The sequence below is a fragment of the Cyprinus carpio genome, chromosome B18, assembly GCF_018340385.1.
Source record: "Cyprinus carpio isolate SPL01 chromosome B18, ASM1834038v1, whole genome shotgun sequence".
Lineage (NCBI taxonomy): Eukaryota > Metazoa > Chordata > Actinopteri > Cypriniformes > Cyprinidae > Cyprinus > Cyprinus carpio.
In genome coordinates, this window is record NC_056614.1 from 18,485,001 (window position 1) to 18,505,551 (window position 20,551).

The window sequence follows — 20,551 nt, forward strand, 5'->3', positions numbered from 1 at the left end:
AAGTTTGCTGGCCAGTCAAGCACACCAACACCATGGTCATTTAACCAACTTTTGGTGCTTTCGCCAGTGTGGGCAGGTGCCAAATCCTGCTGGAAAATGAAATTAGCATCTTCAAAAAGCTGGTCAGCAGAAGGAAGCATGAAGTGCTCCAAAATTTCTTGGTAAACGGGTGCAGTGACTTCAAAAAACACAATGGACCAACATCAGCAGATGACATTGCACCCCAAATCATCACAGACTGTGTTAACTTAACACTGGACTTCAAGCAACTTGGGCTATGAGCTTCTCCACCCTTCCTCCTTGGTTTCCAAATGAAATACAAAACTTGCTCTCATCTGAAAAGAGGACTTTGGACCACTGGGTAACAGTCCAGTTCTTCTTCTTAGCCCAGGTAAGATGCCTCTGACGTTGTCTGTGGTTCAGGAGTGGCTTAACAAGAGGAATATGACAACTGTAGCCAAATTCTTTGACAGGTTTATGTGTGGTGGCTCTTTATGCCTTGACCCCAGTCTCAGTCCATTCCTGGTGAAGTTCACTCAAATTCTTGAATCGATCTTGCTTGACAATCCTCATAAGGCTGCGGTTCTCTTGGTTGGTTGTGCATCTTTTTCTTCCACACTTTTTTTCCTTCCACTCAACTTTCTGTTAACATGCTTGGATACAGCACTCTGTGAACAGCCAGCTTCTTTGGCAATGAATGTTTGTGGCTTACCCTTCTTGTGAAGGGTGTCAAAGATTCTCTTCTGCACAACTGTCAGATCAGCAGTCTTCTCCATGATTGTGTAGCCTAGTGAACCAAACTGAGAGACCATTTTGAAGGCTAAGGAAACCTTTGCAGGTGTTTTGAGTTGATTAGCTGATTGACATGTCACCATATTCTAATTTGTTGAATTTTGTTAAATGTGAGCTAAAATCATCACAATTAAAAGAACCGAAGACTTAAACTACTTCAGTCTGTGTGCATTGAATTTAATACACAAGTTTCACAATTTGAGTTGAATTACTGAAATAAATGAACTTTTCCACGACATTCTAATTTATTGAGATGCACCTGTATGTAGTCTTTATTAGAAAAATGTTTTCTTTGATTATTGTGCTGTATTGTTTTGGATGATCTGCTGTCTTTTGGATTTAGATTAAACTGAATTAAATGATTGAATTTAGTAAGTAGCCTGCTGTGAACATGAACATACTACTACACTTTGAGCTTGTTTTAAAATGAATAAAAAATATGTTTTTAACAAAAGACAAAGGATGCATCCATTCTTTCCCTCCATATTTATTACATCCATTCTTTAAATATTTTTGTTGAACACACTGTAACAGTTTTAATGAACAAAATGCAAAATTAGCAGTTAAAAAAAAATTAATAATGCTTTCAGTAGATTCAACAAGGAAACTAAAATCCAATGGTCACAGCATTGTTGCACCATTCTGAGCTATTGACAAACATATACCAGACCATTCTGATTTATTATCCATCAACGTAACGATTATTGCTTTAAAAACAAAACAAATAGAAACAACAAAAAATGCCTGATAATGTTGATCTTCTGCGTACGTTCCTTAAATCTACAGAAGTAAAAATATCTGAGATACAAAACACCACATAGCAATCAATTTAGATACACACTTTTTTTAATCGAGGATAAATCCCATTTCCAGAAATGGATTAAATGTACTGAATCCACAAAAAATAATCACTTTGGAGGATGGGGAAGAACATACAATATAGAGGGATACAATACATAGCATTAATATGTGTATTACACTGTATGGAGGTTGTCCATTTCTACTTACAATCCTCAGGACGATCATTCATTCATTCATTCTGATGCAAAAATAGGATAAAGTCTGAAGAGGAAACAATACAGCCAAAACCCATTTGATGAAAGTTAAGCATTCACTTGCTCCTGGCATTAAAAGAAAAAACATCCACCTGAGATTGGGCAGGCAATCAGCCCATCAGACCACACTCCTCCTGTAGTAAAACTCCCAAAATGACACTAAAACAGTAGTTGTGTTATTCCTTATTGACAATGGAGGTTCCAATTGTGCATTTTAAATCTGATCCTCAGCCCTAAACAGTTTTAAAATCTAACCATATTAAACTCATTAAAGTGGAACTTCACACCGTTTTCAAAAAGTACAGGTTGTATTTAGAAACACCACAACCACTTAGTGAACCCAAAATCACGAAGGGCCAGCTACATGTTCTAATCTATTTTTGACTCATAACATTATTTTTTCATATGCTGCATTTAAACAGAGTAAACTATGGAAGCTTATTTCCACCATGGAATAAAAAACAAAAAATTTAATATCTACAATTTTGACCTTTTTTTGTACAAATTGTTTATCTCTCACAATTCTAACTTTTTTCCTCAGCATTGTGAGTTGACGTCTCACAATTGCGAGTTATAAACTTATAACTGCAATCTTGCAATTGACTTTTTCACAGAATTGTGAAATTAAAACATCACAACTTTTTTTGTGTTTCCATGGCGGAAAAAAACTTGCATAGTACTAGCCTTTCATGACAAGAGCTCAATACTCAACGAGTCAGTTTTTCCTTAGTTCCTCTAATATTCAGGTACGATTCTCAAAACAAAAGGACTATAACTATGAATTTAGTTTTACATGCTCAGACATACACGAAGCAGTTTTTCAAATGATTTCATTTACAGAGAAAAAGTCAAGACAGGCTCGGTGGGAGATGAGGCACAATGTTAATAGCATCTTCCTTTTAAATGACCAAAAGCTAAGGGTAAAATATATTAAAAACACCACTGATGGCCTTTCAGCACAGTTAATGTAACAGAAAGCTAAAAATGCCCGAATTAGCCTGAACCACACACTGCAGAAGCCTGAAGGGAGGTGGGAATGATACCAGAGAACCCGAGCTTGACAGCTATGGGTGGCTACGCTGCCAGGCAGCACAGCAGTTAGAGGTGAATAAACCATCTACTAAAGTTAAAACGGTCTAGTCATCATCGTTAAATCCTCCTGAAAGTGGTCAAATGTAGGCGACTTCATCCAGGGCAACAAGCTGCTATAGTGTCTCTCAAGGGCTGGCAAAGAAAACCAGAAACTCTCAGTATGTTAGCAGTGTATGGAGTTCCAGACGTCAGCTGATCTGATACGGTACCATTAGACTGATGAAACAATGAAAACTGTGTACGTTATTTACAGATCTGTACAGACATGGAACATGGCTACAGAAAACATCACGTCTACTTACCAATCAATCGATTGAGCTGCTATGCTAAAAACAATTCAGGGACTTATGGATCAAATCAAAAGGGAATGTTCTTAAGAGGTGAATTTAAAATGACTGACCGTTGTTTCTTCTTTGGCTAACGTTTTGGCAATCAGGTGACAGAAGACAATGCAGTTAAGACTTTAAGATACTGAATAAGGTAAAAGAACTTCACATCTTTGTATTGTGGACAAAAAAAAAAGACGCCAACAAAATTGACGGCATTCAGCGGGAAGGAGAAACAGCGATGGGTGGATGGCTTTTAACGCTACTAGCTTTGAAATCCAGATTGCACGTCGTCGTTCTCTCCCCCGCCGTCCTTTCTATCTGAGACTCGGCAATTAAAACGTTCCTCAGTGGACAGGAGACAATTATCAAGTAAATTAGGTGTATTTTAGTGCAAATGTTCAAAACGAACGCGCTCACGAACAACAAAACAATAACAGAATCAACCATAAAGCGGATGTACGCTATTGAAATGGGAGGTAATCTGTACTGCTGACTTGGTATGAAATGAGTTTATGAATTGTTATGCGTGTATGGGAGCCTGCTCATGTGCCACAAAAACATTTTCACAGCACTGGATCCATACTGTGCTAGCTTGTGCTTGGAACCTCACGTAAATGCATACACAACACACTCGTCGTTGACTTTTGCTGCGAAAGTTTGTCCTCATTTGACTTGCTCTCATCCTCTGCTCATCGGAAAGCAAATGAAGTTGAATTCATGTGCATTTTTGTTAAAGTGTTTAGCGTGCAGAGGAGAAATCACTTCGCTGTTTGCCCTTTAGTGCATCTGGTATGGAAATTTTAGAAGGTTAGGCAAAAAAAAAAACAACACAAATATGCTTGTGTGGAAATGGATCACTGTGCATCCACAAGTATTATAACGATGCTGCTGATGTTGATGCATGTCTGGGTTAAAGCTTTGGGGGCGAAGCCGGGTTTGGATGGTTATTTGGGATCATTAGCAGGCTGAGGGCAGCCTCCATGCTATTATCAGAGGAGGAGACCGAATTGGGGCCTCTATTAAAATGTGAAGGGTGGGTGGGTTGGGGGGGTTGTGAGTTCAACTCCAGAGAAACTCCCAGCATGTCTTGCTTTAGCTTGTGTGATGGCAGCAGTGAGTGAAGGCACACTCTGCTGGTCAGTTTAGAGGCTCTGCAGGGCTGGGCGGGCACCGTGGGCATGGCGGCTTCCTCAGTGGGCGCTTGGATCGGCACGGGCCAGGCTACTTGGACGAGGCGCTCCGTAGAGAGTCACAGAAGCTATGTGGTTATTCTGCATGACCTGCAACCACAGCAACAACATGTAGATGAGATCCAATAGTTAATTAAGTGCTTAGTTGTGTATGATCTACGGGTGATTAATATATCAGTACCATACTTATTATCTGCAAATAACAGGGACTTTTTTAAAATGTAAAAATCAGTCTCAGACAGTTTGGGATAAAATTAAATTTGTGATAGTATTTTCTCACCTATTGTGAGAAACAAGAAAGGGCGAAAATATGTTGTTGCAAAGTTAAAGATCACAAGGGCACATTATTTGGAAAAATATGATGTGCATGGATAAATCCATTTATATTAAATACTGTAATATTCCAATAAAAAAAGAAAGTTCATGGTGACTTTAATAGTGCATGCCTATTTCCCCTATTTTTACATTTAAAATACCTTTGAAGTTATCTAACTCTCTCATATAAATAATATTATCTTTAACAAATATGAATATCCATTTTTCATATTGTACATTTAGTGTGATGGCTAAATTCACTTACAGCAATTAAAATTATTATTTTTTTAATGTTTTATTTTTTTAAATGTATTAAAATAAAATGGTTCTAACAGTGGCCATTTATTGGTTACTGGCCATAACATGAAAATAATTATCTGCTAAACTGTATCAGCCAGAATTTTAATATACGAGTACATCCCTAGTAAGAGCCAATGATATTTCCACTCAACTGTGAACATAGTACAGCTGCAACAGCTGTGTGAATACCAAATCTGCCATTTATATTTATTTATTTATTTTTAAAATTAATATATTTATTTTTAAACAGGCTGACTAAGTAAAACAAACCTTACACACAGTTGATCTAGTCACATACCTCAAATATCATCCGCTGTAGTCCAAAGCAGAATGTGGAACCAAAAGGGTTGGTGTTGTTTGCAGATGATGACCTGCAGCAGAGCACAATTAATCAATTAATCAGAGATTATGAACAGGTTTTCATATGCAGCGGTGTCTGTATGCTGTAGTTTGAATTAAACCATGTGAAAAACTACAGACTTTTTTTCCTTTTTTTAATTCAGGCAGGGTTGATATTTTTATATTTCATGAATTGAAATAAAGCTGAAATAACAATTATAAAACTATATTAAATAAAACCTAAAATGACTAAAAATGACAAAAGCACATATAACTAACTAAAACATAAATAAAAAAATGTAAATATACAAAGAAAAGCTAATTTAAAATATTAATATATACTATACTTCTACATAAATAATACTAAAATAACATGCGGCCAAATCTACCCCATGGCTCTCACCTGTGTAGCACAACTGGTTTTTCCATGGGGTGTCCTAGCAGCTCCTGGATCTGATCCCACTGAGTGCAAAAGTTGAAAACATAATTAGTAATCACTTAAAAACTTTTATGATTTATCACATACAGTAGTGAATAACATAGCATCTAATGCATGTGTATATAACGTATATATTGACTATAAAATGAAGTCCATGAACTCACTTTGCTGTAGGTGGTCAAAATACAGTCCTCACTCGGAGCATCTGCCCCATCTATAACACAATTTAAAGAATAAGAAAAACACAAAACACCACAAAATAGCAATCTAGTCCAGAGAATGTTATATAGACCTTTTTTAATGATGAGAGGAATCTTGAAATCACACCGATGATATCTGAGATGGAAATAAAGGGCAGTTATTCTGATGCTCTCGTGGAATATGATACTCAAACCACACATTGCAAAACACTGCAAGCATTATGAAATGAAAATCAATATTCAATCAATATGCCCAGACTGCAAAACCTCCAGACTGACTTTCCCAACAGCAGTGACCAATTGAAATAGATATTCAACCAAATATTTACAATGCTACAATACATAATACAACAAAAGCAGAGAAATGCGACTCACATGTTGAAGTTGTAATGGCCAGGGTAGTTGGTGTGAAGGACAAATTTTTTAACCAGGTGGGTTGTAGAGTCAAACAGTATATCCTGAATGATATAGAGAGAATAATTGCTCAGAGTTTAAGGGTTTATGTAAACTGAACAAACAAAATCTACACTAACAGCATGTTATGGAGTAATCAGAAGTAATGCAACTAATGAAGTCATTTAAAAATAATACTCACCACTCCCAGAATATAATAGTTAAAGAAGTAGTCATTACACTTGGACGGGACTTGCTTGTGAGGGGAGGGTGAATGGATCTTCATCTGAGACGTACAAAAAAGGAAAATATATTTCAAGACAAACGGAATAAATGCGAGGGAATGGGAATGTTTATTTTTGAGAATGTGGCTTTGCTAATCTTGAGAATAATGTGCCGTGTTTTGTATGAATAGGTTTGGTCATTACCTTATCCTCTGACTTGTAGAAGACCTTATGTGGAGAGCCAAGAGCACTCAAGACATCCTGACAAGAATCTCCAAAGTAGATGTTTCTCTCAACGGCTCGCACTTTCGTATCAGCCAACACTCCCGGGCCACATCCTGAGAAAGTAAAAACACAAACAATGTGAAAAAAGCAGCGTTTCAAACAGCATATTTGTTTACTAATTCATTTTCTATTATTACTGGATCAGTAGATATCACTTATAATCTGGATTACAGCACCAAGATTTCACTGTGGACATCTAGGCAGCAGTAAAATTGGTCCAAAATATAAAAACACACTGCGTTCAAAACTTTAGAATCAGTAAGATTTTTAATGTTTTTGAAATAAGTCTCATTTTCACCAAGGCTGCATTTAGTGAATAAAAATACAGTAAAAACAGTAATATTGGGAAATGTTATTACTATTTAAAATGCCTATTTTCTATTTTAATATATTTTAAAATGCAATTTATTCCTGACAGCAAAGTTGAATTTTCAGCAGCCATTACTCCAGTCTTCAGTGTCACATGATTTTTGTTTCTTACTGTCCCCAAACTTTAAGCAGTAAATAAATACCCTTACAAAATGAATGTTAATAAATTGTTTGTTTTTAAAGACATTTTGTTTCCTTTTTATGATAAATGATAAATGAAGTTATTTATTAAAACGTAAAATACTGTTGATAAGCCTATGATTACATAGTTGCAGTTTATGAATTGCATTTGTTATTGTGTTTCTCTGCTGTCAGCGACCCCTATCATAACAGACCTGCAATCCATTTTTGGGTCACGGCCCTCCAGCTGGAAAACACTGAACTATATAGTTAAACTCACACAATACTGATTACCAAAAACATTTCAAAAGAATGGATAATAGAATCTCTATAAACATCTTTGTTAAGATCAATACATCTTTGATTATGCCAGCTTTATGGTTTATGCTATTTTATGCTTTTTTGATGAAATAAACCTATGCTGTTTGTTTATGTTGGTGATGATTACTTATGCTGATTTGTTAAGCACTGCTTAACTTTGGGAATAACATGTCACGATATGCGTTTAAACACAGAAGCTTGCCAGAAAACAGGGAACTGTTGCTCTCATCAACATGCTTAAAATGAATTTAGCCATATGCATGTTTATTAAAAAAATTGCATAATGATGTCTGACATTAGTTTTATGGATAATACCTGCGGTGAGCAGGCGAAGTTTGAGACCAAGCGGTCCTGCCCCATCTCTTAACACCAACACACTCTCTGCATACACATTACCAAGGTAACAGGCCAGAGGCATCACCGGAGCCCTGTGAAGAAATATATAATTTACAATGTTCACTGCTTGAGGGAATGCAACCCACAGCGTTCTTAACAAGTGCTTAAACTGAACAATCAAAATTAGAGGCCCAAGGTCTCAGACTAAATGCAGATTAATGTGCCCCTGGGCCACACAAAAATTACAAATAGACATAATAATAAGACAATGACTTTGAACTTTAGGGTAGTTAAGTAAACACATCCATGCTCAATATTATGCAACTGTAATCATTCATTAGTAGTGATAGTGATATGGCATTTTACTTACACCTTAACACCACAAATATCCAAACACATGCACGGCTCTTACTTGGTTTCTTGAAGGTTGTTTCCAGAGTAAATGTACATCCGTCTGACAGTGGCCCCATGGGGAATCTGCAGGGAGGCCAAGCCATGGGCAAAGTTAGGCTGTCAAGGCAAAACAGCTAGGAGTAGAACACGGTGTCTGTGCAGGTGTCTCTTTTGGTGAAAAGATGCTCACATCATCACAGTAACGTATTTTAGATAAATGAGTCACGGTTATTATCATTGTCTTAAACTACTGAAACATTTTTGTTTATTGAAACAAAGCTAAAATTAAATTAAATTTAAATTTAATTAAATTGTAAACTGAAAATACAAAAATAAAAGCTGATTAAAAATAAAATTTAAAAAAATAATAAACTATAATAGCATAGAAATAATGTCATAAGTGTCATTCGTTTACATGCAATAATCTGTATTTATCTTAATTTACTTCATTAATAATAAAGTACTTCATATTATTATTAATACTGTCAATATTTAACTTTATAAGTAATACACACCTAAATTTTATTTATTATTATTATTTACTTTTAATTTACTTCATTACTAATGAGTACGGTGGTACTTTATCTTTTGCAATCATTCTACATACAGTGCGTGCATAATTATTAGGCAAGTTGATATTCTGATCATATTTTTTATTCCAAGCACATTTTACCAATTCCAAACCACATCAATCTTAATAACTACTATTAATTTTGTATTTAATAATTTATAAGTGATATATAATTTTCCATGAAGGTTGGAAGTAAAAAACTCCTTATGTTAAGGGGTGCAGAGTTATGAAGCAGATCTAACTGATCTAAAAATTATTAAATGCCCATTAGAAATATTTAAAACTAATGCAATACAGAAATTGCAAAGTTAAAGCATGACCATTGGACAGCAAAATGGTCATTGGGTCACCATGGTCGACCAAAAAAACACGGTGGAGAACAAAAGACTGGAAAACTGCAAAAGATTTAAGATTTAAGGTGAGGAATTAGGTGTGAAACCATCAGGAAACATTTTGTCTCCAGTGCCACCATTTTCCAAAACTGCAACCTACCTTTAGTCTCCAGAAGTGCAAGGTGTCCAGTTCTCAGAGACATAGATTAGGTAAAGAATCCTAAAAAATTACCCTCATTTAATAAGAATAACATGCTGAAGGTTTGGAATTGGTAAAATATGCTTGGAAAAATCGACTTGCATAATAATTATGCACGCACTGTACATTACTTAGCTTTATATGTCTTTTATTATAAAGCAATCACATATAACAGTAGAATAAGCCACATTTTTTAGGCATTGGGCAGTGAAAACAAGAGTACACACTAACAAAAAAGTTGAAAATACCATATTTATACATCATGCCAAATGCAATACAATGGTTTTACCTGTATTCTTTGAAGCGCCATCTAAATACCATGAACATGGTATTTTTCAGTAGCATGAACCTAGTCTCACCTCATATTTAGGAGCTTCACTCCACGAGTCCAGCTGGAAAGAGAAGGAAAGCCCTCGGAAGTTCAGGTGGAAGAGCTGCTCGGCAGCATTGTAGACTGGACAGAGAGAACACGAAGTCCACAATAAATACACAGACACAGTAAAAAGGAGTCTGGACAAATAACTGACACGGACAATAAATCTCACCTCCTGGATGAGTAGCGCCAAAAGACTGATCAATCTGCTCAATAGTAGGTGCTATTGCCTGAGAGTTAAAATGTACTCCACTGTAATGAACAGAGGAATGCGTCATTTTACATTTCTGTGGCTGACAAAGAAGTTATTAGTAGAAGTTCTATATCTATAATATATATATATATATTCTATAATATCTTAATTTATCTTAAAAAACTTAATTCTGGATGAAACACAACTGTAATCCACAACTACTGTGGCTAAAGAAGATGACTTACCAGTATTTCAGTTTCACTTTGCTCAAATCGTACACTTCAATTACCTGCAAAAACAACACTGACTCAATGGAGATATATCTGCAATGTAGTGTAAGAAATAAACACATTTTAGACCAAACTCTCTCTCTCTCTGTCACACATACACGCACGCACACACACACACACACACACACGTCACCTCTCACCTTCAGTCTCTGATTGCAGGCATCAAACAGCAGTTTAATTCCATCCTGAGTCAAGTTGAGAATGAGGTCATGGCTGAGTGGCATCTGTTTGAGGGAGAGAAACAGGTCAGATAAGGATACTAATAATCCATATACTTTAGTGCCTCAGATAAAAACCTCACAACATAGACATTCATGGACATAATAATGGCAGATCCGTACTTGTTCGCTGTATAGCACCTGGACATTTTTGATGATTCGGCAGTGTTTCTGTAATATTGAAATGGCCTGGGCCAATGGCATCCCTGGAAACAAATCCAGACAAACAGTTCAGTTCACATTAACAAGATGATGTAAGAAGTGGCCAAGAGCTGTACATGGTGTGTAGTAAAAACATGATAATTAAAGGGCATAAAACACATAGTCATAGTGTAAATAACTTAACGTTTATAAAAATGTATTATAACACGCCAAAAGTAATTATATATATATATATATATATATATAATATATATATATATATATATTTATATATTTAATATATATTATATATATATATATATATATATATATATATATATATATATATATATATATATATATATTTTTTTTTTTTTTTTTTTTTTTTTTTTTTTTTTTTTTTTTAAAGTTTTTTTTTTTTTTTTTTTTTTTTTTTTTTTTTTTAAATTTTGTATGTCTTTAAAAAAAAAAAAAAAAAAAAAAAACAATAGCGGAAAATTTCAGTTCATGAGCGATAAAAACATTGAGAGTCACACAAAATAATTCATATTTTAAAGCGCGCGATGTTGCAATTTGTTAATAGCATACCTGAACAAACGTAACGTCGTCGTTCGTTGATGTAAATTAGACGCAAATATCGTTAGTCGCGTTATAGTTCTTGAAACGAACTGGCCTAAGTAGTATATAAATGTTTTTATTTTTATATACTGTTTTCTTGGCGGAGGGTTTAAAATAATTATTTATATCATTAAAACTATACATATATAACCACATAATAAAGTCATATTTTTATTTATTTCTCGTGTATTTATTTAGTGTGTAGAAAGGAAAAAAACTGGATAATATCGGTATCAGATGTCAAAACAAACACATTCTATGTGATGCAATATTGCGATAATGCTGATTCCATTCATCATAATGAATTAAATATATTGATATTTAATTTGAAATATATTTAATATATTATGTTTTCTTTGAATAGTCCTGTATCAGACCTAGTGAAACAAAATAGAGGGATGAGAAAAAAAAATGTGAAAATTAGTGATTTTTTTCAGGTCAAATGAACCTCAATTATGAAATCCTGATGGCAACTGACTATTCTATCAAATAAATCCGCTCGTTTTCAAATGGTCTAGCATTAGCTAATTCAACATGCAATGTTTTCTTCAGCTTTTGAACTGATCTCACACTCACCTAATGCGAATTCCCATTGTTCATTTCCCAAAGATCGCTCAGGAACGACCTCCAGATCCAGCATTGGCGGGGAGAAATTGGGAATATCGACGAGGACCTCTGACTGTGCCAGATCTGGGTCTTCCCTCTCGAAATATCTTGAATAATCCACCGTTAAATCACCAAATCAGTCCAAATATAACAAAGCAGTATGTCTAAAAAGCTACCAAACACTTTAAACAGTTTCTGAGTGACACACGACACCCCTGACGTCAGGTATGTCAAAACACAAGTGATGCAATCCAGCTATCAACGCATTCCACTGTCACCATGCTTATAAATAACACTATAATATCACGAATAACAGACACTCACTTACAAACACACTTATAAAAAAAGGTCAATATGACGAAGCTTAAATAAATTAAACAAGTATGTCAGTCACAGCGAGCCGATGTCAAGATGAATAATTGGTTACAGGTTGCCGCTCTTTTATCAACTTCCATAAGCATGAACTAATTCAATACGTTATTTATCTTATAACCAATATGTATAGGCGAACGAATTATATAACTGCTGTCTGTTGTAACAAAGTAAAAACAACAAACACTTTGATCTGACCTTTGACTTGCTCCTAAATCACATAAAACACATTAGCTACTAATTATTACATCGAACGAAGAAAATTTCGTGTCCAACCGGATAAATTACACGCATTTAGGCTATTTATGGAAACGATCACAGGCCGAGATAAGTCAACATACACACATCAGACTATCAGTGACTAGCACGAGCCTCGCCTGACGTTGTTTTCTTTCTTTCCGATGATTCAACAGCAAGCAAACAGAACAGCACTTGTGACCATCATCTGTTCATAATAACGCGGATTTCTCCGGGTGCCGCCGTTTCGGTTGTTGGAGTTTGCGCAACGTTACATGCAGCTTTATTTTCCGGTGTCTCTGGCGTTTAAGATTTGCTTAAGATGATAAAGAAAGAGCCCCTCCGTGCCAAAAGCAACTTCCATCCAAAACACCATGATCAGCTGATAATTCAACTTCCTATGCGAGCGAGATAGCACTTCCTGGCGGCAATTTTCAAAATAAAAGTCAAAGAGCGGTCGCACTGGTGCAGTCCGTAAACAGAACACAGACTGCAGACCACAAAAACTCATAGGCAAAAATAACATGAAATAATAAATCAATCAATAAAAAATATAATAAAGAAAGTTCGATCCTGTTGACGTTTCTATGTTGAACGTTTCAGATTTTATGTGACATTATTAGTTTGTTGCTTAAAGCAAAATATTTATGTCGGAAATACTATGTACTTTTTATTGTATTACATTTTTTGAACATTAATTAATTTTTGGTCTGCTCACGGGATTTGGCCAAGAGTGTCGTATAAAGAGTGCAGATAAACTTTACTTTTTTAGCTCATCTCAAATAACAGGCTAAGAAATAGGCCTACACAAGAGACAATACCAATTTGCTTTAAAGAAATAAAATAATAAATGTAATAGACCTTAGTCAGAGTACCGCCATATTTAAGTTTTGACAAGCTCCAAAACGAGGCTTTTAGGTGTTAAATGTGAAGTGTTTTGGACTGTGCTATTGTTGAACTTATCGACTGTTCAGCTGACAAAACGTATTACAAAAGAATTTCAGTAAACAAAAACTTCATAAAACAGTGCGTACCATTGAGTCTACTGTAAAGTCTGTCCCTCACAGCCTTGTTTTCATCAGCATAAAATTCAGTATGGCGTCTATCCTGATTAAGGTCTATTAGGCCTACTGTGTTTGTCACAGAGAAAGATAAGGAGTAACTGTTATGGGCAGGGACAAATATGGAGCTCTTTACTTTTTCTTGTTCATTCCAGCCTAAGGCTAGATCTGACAGCTAAATCAATAAATTGAGCTTGTGGTCACATACAGGAAAAACCACACCAATGAACACAGTAATTTGAAAATGTTATAGATCGAGAATACTGATAAAAAGCCACCAGATGGCGTCATTTATTGCAAGCCTGAAGTGACTGGTGTGTGCTTTCATAACAGTGCAGGTGCAGTGCAGAGAACAAAGAGGTGAATGCCCAGATGAAGCAAACTGTGTATTATTATTTATACCCAAAAACATGACATAAAATGTTCAAATGATATGTTCCTCTGGTGTCTGACTATATTGTTCTAATTTAGTTTACATTTGTCTGTGTTTTCTGTGAGTAGGCCTACTTTGTTCATCACAAGCTCATCTGGTACAAATGTATTATTACATACACAAAAGGATTCATACAAATACAGAAAGTTTTTATGAATCCTTGTGTGTACGTAATACATTAAACAAAAATAAAAGAGCCAATATTTGTTGGGCAGATGCATAAACAGATGAATAGAATGGAATAGAATACAATACAATAGAACAACACCAACGTTCAAAAGCTGAAGAGTCAGTGGTCTAAGAATTGCATAATATGTTTGGACGAAAATATATATGTGTATACAGTACATTTAAGATAAGTTTATAGCTTATAGTTTATGATCCTTGTCTTGATCATATGCCAGTATATGTGTGGTACAGTGTGTTCATGTTCTTTGAGAGTTTGTATATGTAACAAACTATGTTTGTTTATTATGTGAAACATGCTTTTGTGTGTCTGAGCAAACCCCATTTAACCCCACATTGTCCCATTGGGCCTTTTTCCGTAATTAAGTAGCGTTGTAAGTAGTTTTGGATAAAAAGGCCTGGTAAACAAAAACTCTCCAAATAGAATGAAAGATATATTTTCCGGAAAACCCTTTAAAAGAGTATGCAATATATTCACATTTGACACAAACTGATTGAAAAGACAGAACGAGACACTGTGAATAATTTGACTTTCTCTGCACCAATAGCCCAGATCAAAATTCCAATTACATTGTTTGTGGAAAAATTGTTGGCCCTGATTTTATTTATTGTGTTTAGTAACAAACCTTACCAGTCTGTTTCACAGGGTTTTTTGTTTGTTTTTATCCTTCAGATGGGAACATGCTGAATAAAACAAAAAGTAAGGAATTTTAACACATGTTCCTAACTGTTAAAAATAACAGAAAAATCTGTGTCTTCTTATTCAAACAATCTAAAACCACATTTCTGTCCTTGTTTTGAGTTCTGAAGACAGATTCACTGATGAAAAATTCATGTTGAATGAACTCAACTCAAATAAAATGTTCATTGTTTTAAGAGCAATTAATAATGAAGTAATATAGTATATTAAAAACCAAGGCAATTCATTTACTGTTATTATATATAAAAAAGGCAATGCTTTTGTCAGTTAAAAGCTGAAAATGGCAACACATTTGTGGCATTAAACAATCTCTGTATGTTGAAACCTACATTATCATAGTGGCATGCTGTTGGTGTGTCTGGATTTTTCGTCTAAAACTTTATGAATCACCATCTTCAGAAGGATAGTACAAACTCAGGAAAAACTTTCAAGTTTATCCACAAAAACCTCCAAATGTGTAATGTAATCACAGGCCAGCTGTGTGCACTTGTAAAGTTGTTATAATCCCTCTCTGTCCTATAAACAGGAAAATACATAATATAAAGCATCATGCGTGCATCCAAATAATACAGTTTATCCTAACGTCCTGCCAAGTTTTCCTTTTTTGGATATCACTGCTCTTTCATCTATTGTTAGCAAACTGATGAAAATTGTATGTAAGGAGAAGCTATATACCATTAAAAATGGTTTTGTACAACAAGCTGTGGATGCCAGAACTAAATCATAAAAAATTCAGTGCACTGCTTATACAAGCATTACATGATGCCATTTTCATGTCATTAAAATCATCCCTAAATTTTTGTAGTTAGTTATTGTAAAATGCATTGATAAGGTGGCTGGTAAACCACATGATGCGCTAAAGTTAAGAAAAGTGCATATTTATCCCTAAAGGGTGCATACCAGTACCTTAAAGGTACGCATTAGTACCTAAATGGTACATTTTAGTACTTAAAAGGTGCAATTTAGCTGAAAGGGTACTGTCCCACAACTCTTGTACCTAGACACACAATGCTAAAATGATCAAAAAAAGATATAAACAACAACACAAAACACTCCTGTGCATTGAGGAAAAACTTAAAAAAAAAAAAAAAGATTTTTAAATAAAATCTAAATAAATTAGATTATTTGTGCATGGAATTCTAGCCCACAATATTTCAAGATATTTCTGTGAATGTGAATATAATCCTGTAAATTATAAGATCATTTCTATTTTTCACTTCTTATTTTCAACTTTTACTGTAACGTTTTAACATTTTATAGTGCTGAATTCCACAAAATACCGATCCATTGCGTTGCAAACAACCTATCCCCTTACAGATTCATCTGACAAAAAAATGCCAAATTAGGCTAAATGGATTTAGTAAGTGAATGTCAACTGCGGTGTCCACAATCTGAGTTACAAAGAAATGAAGTTATTTTCCTTTAGCCTGCTTTGTTTTCTTTTCTAGCAACCCAAAGCAACTCCCAGAAAGAGCTCTGTCATGTTTGCTTGTTCTCTCTGTGCGAGCAACTTTCAGCGTTAAGGGTGGACGTGATATTTCAAACTTCAGATCAGTGCGTTTATGTATTGGGTGCCCGGAAATTTTTCCAAATAAACACAGCTTGATTCAACTTGGGTGGGCAGACTTATCAACAGACTAATTCTATAAACAAATGAAGGATAACCGAGCACACCATTGGCTGGTAGGCAGGGGACACGCGGGGAGAGAGAGAGACTCGAGGCTTTCAGCAATGAAAATTTAATTAATGTGGGTGGGCTGAGGGAACACAACGAGTGTTTATCATAGACAATTTATTTTCCAGCGCTAAGTCAACATAAAACAGCAAAACGGACAACAATTATTTAACAGTTTAGACTCATGAAGCGGACACACCGGTGGCGATCTCCCCAGACTGAGACTGTCCTCCGAAGTCATGAGTTTATACCACAGCCCTGTGCCACAGTCCGGCGTGACTGCATCGGCTCTCACTCTCTCGAATTCCTCCCTAATCTATGTTTACGGTGGCGAAGTTGGAGGCATCATTCCCGCTTTGGGATTCGCGTCCAGCCGGCAGGAACCTCCGCAGAAACCTCCCTACAGCTACATCGCGCTCATCGCAATGGCAATTAAAAACTCACCGGACAAGCGCGCAACTTTGAGTGGCATCTATCAGTTCATCATGGAACGCTTCCCTTATTACCATGACAACAAGCAAGGCTGGCAGAACTCGATCCGCCACAACCTTTCGCTGAACGACTGCTTCATCAAAGTGCCCAGAGAAAAAGGACGACCGGGGAAGGGCAGCTACTGGACGCTGGACACCAAATGCCTGGACATGTTCGAGAACGGAAACTACCGGCGACGCAAGAGAAAGTGCAGGACTCAGGAGACGGGAGAGACTAAGATGGGACATAAAAGAACCAGAGCGACGACCCTGAACTCTAAACCTCATCAAAGTGCCCTTTTGGAGAAAGATTCGCCGCGTAAGGACTCGGATATAAGCAAACGGCAACACGAAAAACATCCCGAAAGAGATCTAAACATCCAACCACAAAATAACGAGCACGCCTCAAGCCCCACGAAAGACTGGTGCTTGGCACCCTCGACCACAGCGGGCGCTAACCCAAGATGCCCGGCGCCCGAACAGACCAGCACAGTGTCTCTAAACAGTCTCAATGGGACAGACACTGCGCCCTTAAACGCGCAAGAGACGCCGGTAGCCGTGATGAATGACACAGGAAGTGCGCAAACTGGAGACGCCAAATCCAAAGAGACGAATGCTGAGACGCACCCACGAAAAACAACAGACAAATCAAAGGAGTTTAGCATAGACAGTATTCTGTCTAAAAAGGAGAACCAGTTCCAGCGAAGGTGCGGCGTTGCCGGAGGAGCGCCGGTCGCGTGTTTGGAGACGCGCGGTTACGCACTCTCGTCCTCGCTGCTGTACCCTCGCGGATTCCCGTTCTGCTCCTACCTGTCTCTCACCTGTCCTGACAAAATGCTGAACTTCAGAGAGAAAACAGATGAGAAATTATTCTTTTGACGACCCTTTTATATCTTGATGAATCCCAGACTGTAGCAAATAACATTTTCAGTGAATTCAGTAACAGTTACATTCTTACTTTCTGTGTTTTTAATGATTAATTGCAAACAAAAACCATTTTAAACACATCTTTCAAGCATTCAGGCTAAAACCTTTATTATTATTTCTACTACTACTATTATTGTTGTCGTTATGGAATTCAACATGGGTGGCCGCTCTAAAGAACACTGTACAGTATACTAACAGTAGTTAATTCTAATGATGTGTGTACTATGATCAAGTACGCTCTCCTGAGCACAGATGTCTTTGTAAAATGATAATGTTTATATGAGCAAGGGTTTTATATGTTCCTCTCAGTGCTTATGACAGATACTTGACAAACTGCAATGTGCTGTTGTTCTTGTCCTCTGCTCTACAGCTATACACAAAAACTCAAACCTGATTTACTGCTTAAAGATACATTTGTGGAAAGAACAGAAAATCAATTGGGTTGTACCTTGGGCTTTCAATGTAAGATTTATATTGAGTAAGAGAACTTGATTCTTTAAATAAACAGTGATTATGAGTAAAACCTTGTTGAAGTAAACATCTTCAGTTTCCTACACAAAAGAACCTGATATACTATATATATATATATATATTATATATATATATATATATATATATATATATATTGACTCAAACCAAAACTGTCCAGTAGGAACTTACAATTGTGCTTTCATTAATTTATTTTTACTTATTGAACAACTGATTTTTGGGGCATATATATATATATATATATATATATATATATATATATATATATATATATATATATATATATATATATATATATATATATATATATATATATGTGTGTGTGTGTGTGTGTGTGTATGTATGCATTCATGAATGTAAGACCATATGTCATTTATATACAGCCAAGTCAACAACTACTTGTTGCTATATGCATAATCCTGAACTGAAACTAGTCTGCCACATGTATTTCTTGCCACCATATATAGCCATAAGTGTTTTTTTTTTAACTGAAAGGTCTAAGCCTCACTGAGTGCAAATCAGGAATGCTTGTGGAAATAAATAAGCTTCCCCACATTCAAGCAGAGGAACTCACATCCACAAGCATTTCCTGTGTATAGGATTCTTTTGGTCAGAAGTGTAAATAGAGCGTCATCCATCTGAAGGTTTGTAGAGAGAAAGAGACTACATCTCTCAATCTGTTGCCTCCATCTGTCCTCCTCTTCACAGATGGGCTCCTTAAATGGAGCAGTCTGCAGGACTGAATTTGCCATCCATGATCATTATGAAACACTGCAATCTCTGAAGTGATCTTTAAGATTACGAAAAGAATGTATCTTTCATATTCAGCAGAATTTCTTGATGACATCATTGTAACTTATATACTGGATGAATTACATTACTTTTAAATATGACCTTTACTGATGCCACTTTATAAGTGAGTGGTGGGTGTTGTTTTTCTTACAATAAGCAATCTCAAATGCATACCAAAATAAATATCTCATTGTTTCTTAATATTGCTAAAGATAATTGTGCCCTCTAGTGTTATAATGTAGTTGCAATACTCATCTCAATTAACACACATATATGACATTTTAAAGGAATAGTTGAACCAAAAATAAAAATTTTCTTAAAATGTACTCACCCTCGGGCCATCCGTGATGCAGATGACTTTATTTCATCATCAGATCAGATTTGGAGATATGTAGTATTTCTTCTCTTGTTCACTGATGGATCCTCTGCAGTGAATGGGTGCCGTCAGAATGAGTCCAAACAGCTGATAAAAGCATCACAATAATCCATAAGTAAGGTAAATAATCCACAAACTTTTCCCAATAAAAAGTTATCTCATCTGAATCAGGAGAGAAATATAACACAGTGTTTACAAGTGAAAACAGTCCAGAAGAGTTCTAAAATATCTCTAATGTCTTATGGATTTTGATGTGAGCAGACAACTGGGGTAGACTTTTTTTTTAAAGGAGGAAGCATTATTATGAATTATGGAATCATATGAGTTAAAATTAGATGTTAAATCATAGACTGGAGTCGTATGAATTACTTGTGATTATTGTGATGCTTTTATCAGCTTTTTGGCACCCATTCGCTGCAGAGAATCCATGTAATTCTGAGGAATTTTTTTATTGCATACTTTCATTCATTTTTGCGTAAAATTTTCCTTTAAGATACCAGTCTATGTTTTATCAACACATTTTCATTTCCACCTCTGCAAAGATCCAGTTACGTAATACAGATGGATTGCTAAAAGTCTAACTGTTGGATATCTGGCTAGACTATTTTATTTTATTTTTATTTTTTTTAGATCTTTTGGTAACCACAAAAACAGTATCACAGAAGGCAAATGTTGCCTCAACAGCTTTAAGTTGATGGACCACAGAGCTGGATGTGAATTTTAATGACAACATTCTCAGTTTGTGTTCCATCCTTCTCAAGCATTATATTAAAATAAACATGAGAAGAAAGATTATCTTT

General features: G+C 35.6%; 2 protein-coding genes across 7 annotated transcripts; one reads left to right on the forward strand and one right to left on the reverse strand.

The window, feature by feature from the left end:
* Positions 1 to 1,620: 1,620 nt before the first annotated feature.
* Positions 1,621 to 19,732, reverse strand: phaf1 (phagosome assembly factor 1). Of its 6 annotated transcripts, none has more exons than XM_019095644.2 (17): positions 19,707 to 19,732; positions 12,004 to 12,140; positions 10,792 to 10,874; positions 10,591 to 10,674; positions 10,406 to 10,449; positions 10,140 to 10,219; positions 9,954 to 10,048; positions 8,512 to 8,576; positions 8,079 to 8,191; positions 6,873 to 7,006; positions 6,647 to 6,730; positions 6,427 to 6,509; positions 6,144 to 6,187; positions 6,016 to 6,065; positions 5,816 to 5,874; positions 5,372 to 5,444; positions 1,621 to 4,548 (listed from the first exon to the last, which is right to left on the reverse strand). In XM_019095644.2, the coding sequence occupies exons 1-17, from the start codon at positions 19,715 to 19,717 to the stop codon at positions 4,459 to 4,461; spliced, it is 1,329 nt and encodes a 442-aa protein (XP_018951189.2). In that variant the 5' UTR covers positions 19,718 to 19,732; the 3' UTR covers positions 1,621 to 4,458. The 6 variants fall into 6 exon arrangements, with proteins under 6 accessions (XP_018951189.2, XP_042600106.1, XP_018951188.2 ...); XM_042744172.1 differs by having other exon boundaries at positions 8,512 to 8,609; XM_019095643.2 differs by lacking the exon at positions 19,707 to 19,732 and adding an exon at positions 12,751 to 13,054 and having other exon boundaries at positions 8,512 to 8,609.
* foxl1 (forkhead box L1) lies at positions 16,646 to 18,617 on the forward strand. Its single transcript, XM_019095652.2, has one exon. It carries the CDS (start codon positions 16,937 to 16,939, stop codon positions 18,044 to 18,046), a length of 1,110 nt encoding a protein of 369 aa, XP_018951197.1. The 5' UTR covers positions 16,646 to 16,936; the 3' UTR covers positions 18,047 to 18,617.
* Positions 19,733 to 20,551: the final 819 nt, after the last annotated feature.